Here is a 12022-nt window from a genome sequence, read left to right on the forward strand (position 1 = left end):
AAAAATTTCTCTCCATAGTTCGCTCTAACTTATCTCTTTTTTTCTGTTTTCTCTCTTTAGTTCGTCAAGCCTGAAGACCCTGGGATTTTGAGAAGGCATGGCCAGCAGTCTAGATTTTCGTCCTTATCCACGCTGTCTCCTTGCCTGATCTTGATCTGGGGGGGGGGGGGGGGGATCCCTTGAGGTTCTTCCTTGGCAACTCCTGGACACCCTTTTGGGACACAAAGACCTAATCCCATCCCTTTACAGCGCGGTCTAATTCTCAGGACATGGCTGAGCGTATGTGGATGGGAGGATAGCGCCCCCCAACCCCCTCCCATTAACCATAGCCACTGTTTCACCCTATCCCTTAACAACCGCCCTGCTTCACAGAGCTCAGCATAGGCCCCAAAAACTGTAGTGTCTTGGCTCAAACCCAAATATCTGATACTAAACCCTAACACTGTCACTCAGCCTGGCACCGGTGACCTCTACCTGGAGTCGTGAGCGAGTCTGGGTTTTGAAGCCCTCGATGCGTAGAGGATCTGGGATGGCAAAGAGAGTGGCGTCACGCCCCAGCAGACACCCCCCACCCACTCGGACTGGTTAACGCTGCGATCGGAGGCATTACTGCGAGGGCAGTATGCAGGCAGCTGACCATCCGGCCACAAATACTTTAACAGGTGAGTGGACCCAAGAACTACATGGTTAAACACAACCTCCAAATATTATACTACGTTATTCTGGTGTCAATGTTGATGGGAGATTCTCCCTAGTTGACAGTGTGATGAGGTTAGGATGACACATACTTTTTCAAGGCACACAACTTTCAGTTTGGGTCACAAAGGTCTTGAGCTCAAAACTGGTGAAGCTAGTCATTCGTCTGCCATGACATGTTAGGGGGAAAAAGGAAGGGCTATTTTAAGCTATTATTTTTTTATTATACAGGAAGTTTGGGCGGGGCTAGAGATGTGAGTCTCTTTTCAAACAGTTCAGTGACGGGTTAGTTGTACCAAAGATACAAAGATGTGTCATTATTTGACATATGGAACCATCTTTTTTTTTAGACTGCTTTGAAACAACAACCAATACATAAGTTGATGCAAGTTTAGTGTCAGACTGAGCTTCCAAATGTCCACAATAACCAGTTGATGTGAGTTTAGTGTTTTTTTTTGCCGTATGTCTGCAGTGCAGTCTGTAGAGTGCAGCTGTGTTTATTAATAAAGACCATTCCCTATCATGGGTCCTCCAGGTGCTCTACATGCAGCTGGTACCGTTTAAGTGTCCGCTGACCACAAGGTGTTCAAAAAAAAAAAGTGCAGCCCACACCTAAGTTGTCGGAATTTAGATACCTTTATCTCTCTCTTTTTTCCGCCATAAAAAGAACGTTTTTACGAAATGGGATGTCTGCCCTTGGCCCCCGCAGCCATCTAAATGCTGACTCCGAAAAATACCTCCGCTTGCAATTTTTTAATATCAGATGTGGAATTTGAACTTGGAGCGGAATTTGGATCCAGACGTCTACCTAAAAAAAAAGGAAAAAAAGAAGAAGTGGGAGAAGAAGAGGAAAAAAAAAGAAAATTCCTGGGAGACCTGAGGTGGAGGATATTGTTTTAACAACTGGAGGGCCCCCAAGCCGAGGCGGGGTCAGAATGTTCTGGTATTTTATTCATCATGGAGGAAAATGAAATACCAGAACATTCCGTTCCAAAAGCATGTGATTGGCTCCCCAGCTGGCCAGGATGACCCACAGTGGCCTGTCAGAGCTGTCAATCTCTCCAGACAAAGATGGAACGCAGAGAAGTGGTCCTTGAGGACTGAGGCATTTCTGTAGACATAACAACCCAGAGCATAATAAGCAAGACGGACTGAAAGATGGGTTGTGTTAGTGGACTGGGCTCAGAGAATAAAAGCTCTATTTTTAAACTGAACAAAGAAATGAAGGAAAATTGTCGCATGATTATTTCATTTTTGAAAAAAAAAGATGTGTGTGTTAATTTTGTTAGTGTAATTATAACCTTACTAATTTCATGTTGTTGATTTGGCCATAGTTACCCATAGCAACAAGGTCCTTTGCTGCCGTATCATACGTATATTCTAGACTCTCTCACTCTCTGTGTACTCTTTTTTCCCTTTCTTTCAGACTCCAGTATACACACACACACACACACACACACACACACACACACACACACACACACACACACACACACACACACACACACACACACACACACACGCACACTTTGTCTACCTTGTCTAATCTTTCTTTCTCTCCTCTTTCTTTCTATCTCTCCCTCCCTCTCTCTTCCATTTTAAACTCGTACACATACAGTACACTCTGATCTGTTCACACACACACTTTCTCTCTCTCTCTCTCTCTCTCTCTCTCTCTCCCTCCCTCCATCTATCTCCCTTGCTCTCTTTTTGTGGGTGGTAGTGGAGAGTGTTGGGAGTTTTATGGCAGAGGCGGTCAGAGCGTGGACAGCTTCCAAATCGATTCCTGTCATTTTGGGAGTTCTCAGCAGGTTTCGGCTTCGGAGAGGCGAGCCGGGGAAGGGGGGGCTCCTGGCTTCCTCCAGACGCCGGCCAATGAGCACCGAGTAATGACTGATGGCCCGCGAAGCCTCGCAGACAGTACTAAACAAACTGGATGGGCTTAGAGGCCAGGGGGAGCAATCAATATCAGCAAGGTTAAACTGCGGTTAGGACGGCTTGTTTTTTCGGAGGGGGTTGTTACCAAACAGGAAACCGTCTGACTGGACAGGCCGACGACATTCCGGACGACAACTGTCCTGTCGGCAGTTTGGTTTGCTTTGCTTGACGTGCAACATGAAGAGCAGACCGAGAGGTGCCTGGTTTCAGAGCGGCAAAAGCCACTGCACCATCCCCGTTCGCTTTCGCTTTTTTCATGCAGCACACTCGCTCCCACCCACAGAATGTGTTGGTCTCGGTCATGCTTTGGCTACCATCATGCCTACCATTTTTTTTTTATTCCATGCTTTTATGAGGACACTCTTCTTTGGCTTGGCCCTGTAACTGGCTATGACTTCATTTTGGTGGGGCTGCTCCACGCTCCTCCACCACCACCACCACCACCTCCTCCATCCCGTACTCAAACGCCATTCCTCAACTGCTGCAGCAGACAGGTCCAATGATCCTAGGGTTAGCGCAGGGTTCCTGTAGAGGTCAGCTGGCTGTATTAGTTCAGGAGATGGACTCGTCACTTTCCACTCCTCTTCCTGTCGTCTCCTCTCCTACCCCCTATGGTGTGTCTGTGTCCTATCAACACACACAGCCACTTTGCCCTTAAAGTGTTAGAGGAAATTTGGCACATCTTTCAGCGTTGTGTTCTTTCTTTTTTTTATTTTAAAGTAAAGGTGCCAAAACCTGGAGGCGTCAACAGCCAGACAGTAAGGAAAGGGCAAGGACAGAGCAAGAGACAAAGAGAGAGACATGGAGAAAGGGGAAGGGAGGAGAAGAAGGAAGAAGGAGAGCGAGAGAACGAGAGATTGTGGTGAAACGGGGTGATGGAGACAAACATTCAAGACGCGATGATGCGAAAGAAGCCTCGGCACCAACACCTGTGCTCGTTTTTGATGGAGACTAATCAACTTAAAGGAAAGCCTCGCTCAGAATAAAGAAACAAAACACTGGTACTCCACCGCAGCAGCCCCCCCCCCTTCAAACACACACACACACACACACACACACACACACACACACACACACACACACACACCCACCCCCCCTTCAAACACACACACACACATACATACACACACACACACACACACACACACACACACACACACACATATGTAGGCTTTTCAAGTCTACATGCTATATTAAATATGTATCTAGCCCACTTAGTCAGATTATTGTGGAGTCATTCACAGGGGAGTAAAAGCTAGACGTGGGGGAGGACAGGTTGAAGGGAAGATAAAGACGGAGAGGAAGACGACTGAAAGGAACAGACGGAGAGAAAGTAAAATATGGCACATGGCACATGAAGGTTTAAAGTTCATCATAACACTGTTTTGAGATCATTTATAGCCATTATGTTTCGTTTTATCTTTTTCTTCATCAATGATGAACTCTGCAAATGAGAAGTTGTGCAGGTATGGCAGCCTGTACATGGTAAATCATGGGCGAGTCAGATTTGAAAGACAGAGTGATGTCAACTCGAGCACAACAGCCCCCTCCCTCCCTCTCTCTCTCTCTCTCTCTCTCCCTCTCTCTCTCCCTCTCTCTCTCTCTCTCTCTCTCCCTCTCTCTCTCTCTCTCTCTCTCTCTCCCTCTCTCTCTCTCTCGCTCTCTGTCTCCACCCTCCCCAGCCGGCCCTCGGCACAGATGGTGTCTGCTAGCCGGCTGGGAGCGCCCCGGCAACGAGCCGATGACATCACGCATCAGGGCGCGCCATGGCCGAGCAGGGAGCAGCAGAGGTGGACTGAGGTCTTATCTGCCGCCCGGCCGGCCGGCCGCCGCTCTGACTCATGGGAAAGGGGCGGGCGGACGGGCGGGCAGGCACGGGCACGAACACACACGGGGCCAGCCGACGCTGACACAGAGGAGCACGGTCAGCGAGCATCAAGGCAGACAGACGGCCCAGACTGTCTGAGGCTGACACGCACTTGCTCTCTCTCTCTCTCTCTCTCTCTCTCTCTCTCTGTCCTTTTTCTCTGTCACTCCCTGTTTTCTTGCTTGCCTCCCTCCCTCTCTCTCTCTCTCTCTCTCTCTCTCTCTCTTGCATTCTGTCCTTTTCTGTTTCTCTTTTTCTGTCTTCAGTCCCTCCCTTGCCTCTATGACTCTGTCTATTTGCTGTCTTTGTCTCTGTTGTCCCTCTATTTTGTCTCGCTCTTTTGCTCTCCTCTTTCTTCAGGCTCCATCTTTATCTGTCACTGTTTGTCTGTATGTTTCCGTTTCTCTCTTCCTCCCCCCCTCTCTTTCTTTCTCTCTCTCTCTCTCTCTCTCTCTCTCTCTCTCTCTCTCTCTCTGTCTGTGATTGCTAACCCAAACATGTGAAGTATGTTACGCCCTCACCACAAATTAAAACCTGCTCCGCTGGAAACACATATGTAAACGTGCGTCTCGGGCATGGTCTGGAGATGGAAGCGTCTGGAGGCTTGGGGAGAGAGAGTGAGAGGATTTTTTTTCACACATTGTTTTATGATTCTGTTATTTTGTCTTCTGATGTTTTCTAGGCTTATATATTGTATGCTTTGGCAACACTTTCTTTGTGAATGGTCATGCCAATAAAGCTTTCTGAATTTGAAAAGCAAGAGAGAGAGCATCCACCATTTGGTGTGTGAGGGTGGAGTGGAGTGTGATCTTTTCTGAGAATGCACAGTTAAATCCTGTGCATTCTCAGAAAAGATCACACTCCAACAAGTTGACAAGTTAACCTGACATACAGTTTCCGAATGACTCAAAGGAAGTATAATGCACACACAACAGACAACGACATGGTCATACACACACACACACACCCTCTCTCTTGCATGCAAACAATACACAAATAACAATACACACATGATCACACATAGCTTGTGTATCATTTGTTGTCAATGCTGCATTGTCCAACACACTCAAATATTCTCATGAACATAGTACACACACACACACTCACACACACACATAAATACACATACACGCAAACTAACACAAGCACAGTCTCATGAGCCCTCACGCCTCAGGCTGAGCCTACTAAGTCATTTATGGCAGACCAAATGTATGTCTGACACCGTGATAAATCTCAGCCATGGCTCGGGACATGCGAGTGAGTCATTTAGCTTCATCTTGCCGCTGTGGAAAGGCCAAGCCTCTCTGAATAAAACAGCCCAGGGGCTTGAAATTGTAATTGTTACTTTCCTGGGCACTATGCATCGCAGCAACCTGTTTGTGCAGTATTATTTAACCTGTCTGGTATGTGTTTATCCCCCCCCCCCTCTCTCTTTATCTCTCTCTCCCCCTCTCCCTCCCTCCCTCTCAGAGTGCAAATTTGAGGAGCACTGTCCTGCCGTGACCCCGCCTCCCGCCACCCTTGAATGTGAGTCACCCTTGACCTCTTTTCCTCTCTCTCTCTCTCTCTCTCTCTCTCTCTCTCTCTCTCTCTCTCTCTCTCTCTATATATATATATATATATATATATATATATATATATATATATATATATATATATATATATATATACCTCAGACACACACAGACACAGCACATTAGCGGCCCCACATCTATCTCGCACTGTTACTCTGTTGTGATAATGCTAGTGTTCCATTCAGATGATGTCATTCCAGTTGTGCAATTAAAGCTGTGGTTGTTGTGTCGGCTGGCGTGTTGTTTTGATATCCGTGGCCAGACTTTGTGATGTCTTGTAACTCGCAACTAATTCTGTATGTCTACTGCCCAAAAGAAGGCTGTGCAAAAAATACATCCACACATACCTCATATAATATATTCCCTACTCAACCAAAAATACCAACACTCATCCACATACATCTGCAGAAGGATTCTCCTCATGAGCCAGCTCAGAATCAGAATTTATATATATCTTTCTGTTGAAGTGTATTGCTCAGTGTGATTCGTTTGAATAGGAAGTTTTCTGTTGGGCTTTCAACTGTGAAAAAGGAGGAAAGGAGAGAGAAGTGAAAGCCGTGGGCTCAGTTGTGAACGCAAACAGCACACTGTTTTTTGTTGTTTCTTAGGAAAAGTAAAATGAAAGAGGCTACGATTTTTTTGTGGTGTTTTTTTTTTTTTGGCTGGCTGGGGCGTTCTTACAAGCATTTAATAATTAATAAGCGAATGGTTCGAAACAGGATCAAAGAAGCGGTACAATTAAAATGCCGGACACACACACAGCTGGAGTCTATCTCCAGTGATTTCTAGTAGGGTTGCTCCATGGCCACGAAGCCCGATTCCCAGACATTATCATTCTGCTCAGTTAGCTCCCCGGAGATGACTCGAGAAACTTCACTTTGAGTGTTCAGACAGGTTTTAGACAAATCCAGTCTGTAATAGTTCTGAATCAAGAGCGCTTTCATAAATAATGCTGCTCTGGTCATGTAGGTCTTTCCACCTCTTTCATTAAAAGTATTTGACCTATTTTCAGTTAATGTATTCATTCATTCATTTCCTCATTCATTCATTTATCCGTTCATCCATTAATTCATTGAAAAGCGGATTGTCTCTGCGACTGCAGGGCTGAAGAAGATATAGCTACGTTTCCCCCCAGCCGCACGTCTGAAATGCAAATGGACCAGAAGGTGGAATGTTCCGGTGCGCTGTTCTCCTGTTAATGGGCTCATTTGGGAAGGTGAAGGGCTCGGTCTGAGTCGAACAGGCAGCCTTTGATGTAGACTAGGCTTTTGTTTCAAGAAGTTTTTTTTTTTAGTACCCCCACAAGTAAACTTTACAGGGCTTCTTTTACTGCCTCTCTCTCTCACTCACTCTCTCTCTCTCTCTCTCTCACATACACATACACACACACACACACACACACACACACACACACACACACACACTCTCTCTCTCTTTCTTTCTTTCTTTCTTTCTTTGTTCTCTCTCTCTGTCTTTCTCACCTCCGTAAACTTTACCCTCTCTCTGTTCACTTCTCACAAACACACGCACACACACGCACACACACTCTCTCCTGTCTCTTTCCCTTTGACCTTCATTCTACTAGTCCTCTTTGCTTGGATCCGTTTGGTTTTGAGTGATACCCGTGCTTTTTTTAGCCTTCCCCTTTTTGTGTGTGTTTGTGTGTGTGCGCAGCGGCGTCTCCTCGACAAGGGCCGCTCTTTTCCAGTGGAACCGGTCCAATGCCGCCACTTCAAATATTTAGCAGTCTAGCCCGCATGTTAATGACTGACTGCGGCTGGCTGCCATCTCCCAGACACCTGTGTGTCTCTGTGTGTGTGTGTGTGTGTGTGTGTGTGTGTGTGTGTGTGTGTGTGTGTGTGTGTGTGTCTGTGTGTGTGTGTGTCTCTGCATGCTCTGATTGAATTTTCAGTAGCTGAATGCTGATTCGGGGTGTGTTTGGGTTAGTGTGTGTATTTGTGTGTCTGTGTATCTGGGTGAAAATGTGTTTGGGAAGAGAGAGAGAGAGAGAGAGAGAGTGAGGCAGAGAGAGGGAGGGCAATAAAGGAGTTGGACAGAACAAATGGGATAGAGAAAGAGAGAGAGGGGGGTGAAAGAGAAACAGGAGAGTGCAGGACTGAGAGAAAAGAGAGAGGGATTGGTGGTAGAGGTGGAGAGGGACAAGGAAAGAGAGAGAGAGAGAGAGAAGTGGTGGTGGTGGTGGTGAGGTAGGGTGGGGGGGTTGGTAGGCAGTAGGAAGGGGAAAAAAGAAAAAAAAATATTTCAATTCTAATCGAGTTTGCCATCTCGGCGGCCCTGCCAGACAGATGGATCATGAATACCGTCTAGACGCCGCTCGTCTGGGTGAGCCGGGGGTCTCCCTGAGCAGGGGGAGTCACAAGGCACTGGCTGCTGCAGCATGAAGGGGTCCCCCCCCATAAACCTCCCCAGACCTCCCCTCCCCCCCACACTACCTTGCTCAGCGCTCCGCAACCCCCCACCCCCCAACACATACACACACACACCACCACTTCCCCTTCCAATCACATGAGAGAGAGAGAGAGAGATTCTGTGCCTGTGCAGACAGGACAGAGAATGATGGGCTTGTGTAAAACCAACTTCAGATAGGGAGTGGGAAGCTATAGTAAAGAGGGGGGTTTGTAGAAGGAAAGAGTGAGGGAAGGAAAAAAAGAGAATGATAAACAGCGAATGTAGTGATCTGGATAGAAGCCGGACGACACCCCACCCCATCACATCATAAGAGTTTCCCATTAGCCCCCCTGACCTCGTCATCTGATTGATCTCCACAGACTCAGACAAAACAACAACAACAGAAAAAGACTACAGTACCCACACTCCCTCTCTGTCTACACCCCCCCCCCCCCCCCTGTGTGTTTGTCTGCGTTCTTCTCTGCTTGCGTGTTTTGTTTGGTCTACACCGAACATTAAGACTCTCTCTAAACCCCTACAGCCCTTTAAGTGCGTAGTGTGCGCCACTGTCTGCTCGCGCTCTGAGTCTGTGCTGCTGATTACAGGGCTGGCTAGCTTGGCTGCAATGCGCTGTGCTGTACTGTGCTATCGTCTGCTGGGAGTGGCGGCTCTCTCCCTGTCAAGTGGTGTCTGTCTGTCCTGATGTGTCGTCTAGCACCATTATTGGTTGGGGTAAACTGGGCCCTGGTAAGTGGTCGGGTCTGGTAAAGAGGGAGGGGGAAGGAGGGAGGGAGGGAGGGATGTTGTGGGAGTGAGAGAAGAGAAGGGAAGAGAAGAGAAGAGAGGCTGTTTTTGGGTTCTGGGAATGTGTCCAAGCAGCGTGACTTACAGGTGACTTGAGGGAGAGAGACATAATGAGAGTGTGTGTATGTGTGTGTATGTGTGTGTGTGTGTGTGTGTGTGTGTGTTCTATTCATGCTTTACCTTTGTGTGTCAGTCTGTCTGAGGAGTTGTTTGTTGTGTGTATGTGTGTGTTTGTGTGTGTATTCTATTCATGCTTTACCCTTGTGTGTCAGTCTGTCTGAGGAGGTGTTTGTGTGTGTGTGTGTGTGTAAGGCTACTGTCCTTCTTTTTTTGGGGCCAGTGACCCACTCCTTGACCTTTGCAAACAGAGCAGCCATGACCTTCCTATGCTTGACATTCAAATACGTACCTACAAACAGATTACACACTCACACTCTCACTCTCACTCACTCACACACACACACACACACACAAATACCCCCCCCCATGCTCTCATATGTTTGACACAGGAATGTGTCTTTGGTGACTAGCAGGATATCATCCGACACACACACATACACACACATACATGGTGCAAAGCACTTACAAGCATCCACACTAACCAGCATGTAAACACATAAACACATTATAAATGTCACACCACCAGAAGACGCATGACATGGTGCACAAGGGACCTCAGAGAGGCCAAGGGAGGAAGCGCTTTAAAATGCATGACCAGTGGGAGACAGACGGAGAGAGAGAGAGAGAGAGAGAGGGAGGGAGGGAGAGGTAGGGAGGGAGGGAGAGGTAGCGAGGGAGGGAGAGGTAGCGAGGGAGAGACGGAAGGACTCGAGTAGGTTTCGCTGTCAGGCTCTCCTCTTGTCAAACCGATCTGCAGCACTCCCTCCCTGTGAACCGTCTGCATACCTCCATACTAGAGAGAGAGAGAGAGAGAGAGAGAGAGAGAGAGAGAGAAGGGGAGGAGGAAAGAGAAAGAGAGGACAGGGCTTGAGACTTAAAGGAAGGATGCAGAAGAGAGAAGTAAGGGAGAGGAAGGAGAGGGAGAGAAAGTGCATGACACTGCTCTTAGCACAGCCAGCAATTGGAGTTGACAACCGCTGAGTCCGAGTTTCAACAGCATCTCAATTTGTGAGAGGCCACTCTCTGCTGGACAACAACCTTCTCTTTCTCATCCTGCAGGCGGGCTGTGTTCAAGTTCGCCATTCCTCCTTAGACACAGAAATATACACACAAACACACAAGGCTCTTACCTCTACACCGCCACACACACATGCACAAACACTCGCATTTCCACTCATTGGCATTCAGCAGGTTAAGTGTATTTTCATTGGTTCGAAGGGGTCTAGTCTTCCAGGGGTCAGGGGTCGCCTCCCTGTAGTGCTCTTCCTCCTTTTGATTTAGTCTCTCGGAGTGACTGACTTTCAGGCCCACTTGCAGCGCGAGACCCAATCGATACCCATGAATGCACTCGCTTTCTTTTCCTCCCTCCACCTCTGCACACTCTCCTCTCGGTTTGTTTACCTGCCCTGGCCACAGGCGACCTTGGCATTTGAACACCTTATAAAGCAGCAGCAGTCCACACCACATTTGCTGGAATGCGAAGGATTGTGGGAATGCGTTGGGGCTTTGGCGAAGACGTCTTTTGTTTATTGATCTAATTTATCTATCGGAGGGGGTGCTCATTTTTCCCCCCACCTGCACCGTTTGGTGTGTTCTAGCAGACACTTTGTTTATAGTCTTTTTGGCCGTTTCCGTCTCCTACATTTTTTATTTCCAAAAATGTATTTGCCTCCCAGCTATATATTATGTTGTATTGTACTGAAAGGCTAAGAGATGCACCGTATGGACATGCGTTTACTTACATACGCTTTGTCTGTGGTACTTGGCCTCATCATCACATGCAGCAGCAGTCAGCAGCATCTGGCTCTGTACATGAAGCTACATGAGAACAGGTCGTTCTTTGGCCACACATTAGACATTTCTGTAAGCAAGTGCGCACCATTCTGCTTCAGCTGAGTTGTACGCTAGCAAGAGATATACACACACACACACACACACACACACACACACACACACACACACACACACACACACACACACACACACACACACACGCACGCACGCACAAATAGCACAAGTGTCTGGACTGTATGTTCTTTTTCTTTTGTGTCTTTTTTATCCCCCTCTGAGCCCGTCATCACTCGCTCACTTTCTCCAAAGTGCCAGACAGAACACACCTTCACAAACTGGAGAGACAGTGTGTACGTGTGTGTGTGTGTGTGTATATAATAGAGGGAGTGAGATCGAGTGAGTGAAGGAGAGGTGAAGAGAACATATTGTCTGCTGTGGGGGGTAAAAAATGAAAAGGACGTCCATTGTGCTCGCCTCCTTCGGACGATCTCCCACACACTCCTCTTTGACCTTATAGTCTGATGCAGCAGACAGACTGAGGAGAGTATGGTGTGTGTGTGTGTGTGGCTGTGGCTGTGTGTGTGTGTGTGCACATCTATTTTCAAAGATATTCAAATAGTGGAATGAAAACTGTGTCTGTGTGTAGCGTGTTTGTGATTGTCTGTGTCATAAATGATGCTCAGAAAGAAAAATGAGTGCAAGAACTCTCTGTGTGTGTGTGTGTGTGTGTGTGTGTGACAAGCAGGCAGACAGGGTGTCAAAGTCGCAGGTGGAACAGTATGTCTGCAAGTAGCGACACACTGAGTGACACAAACAGTCAGCA

At 47.4% G+C, this 12022-nt stretch overlaps 1 protein-coding gene across 1 annotated transcript in view; it reads left to right on the plus strand.

Annotated features, from left to right (window-relative positions):
* Positions 1 to 310: 310 nt before the first annotated feature.
* The window catches only part of ldlrad4a (low density lipoprotein receptor class A domain containing 4a), a 43200-nt gene continuing 31488 nt past the window's right edge, over positions 311 to 12022 (plus strand). Inside the window, exons 1-2 of the mRNA XM_076301901.1 lie at positions 311 to 662; positions 5972 to 6028. Coding sequence (XP_076158016.1) covers positions 623 to 662; positions 5972 to 6028 — 97 coding nt within the window. The 5' untranslated portion in view covers positions 311 to 622. The remainder of the gene's footprint in view (positions 663 to 5971; positions 6029 to 12022) is intronic.

Source organism: Alosa pseudoharengus, unplaced genomic scaffold (genome assembly GCF_046254945.1).
Source record: "Alosa pseudoharengus isolate Yale_2024_CS ecotype anadromous, Long Island Sound unplaced genomic scaffold, YU_APseudo_1.1 YU_APseudo_1.1_scf_23, whole genome shotgun sequence".
Taxonomy (NCBI): domain Eukaryota; kingdom Metazoa; phylum Chordata; class Actinopteri; order Clupeiformes; family Clupeidae; genus Alosa; species Alosa pseudoharengus.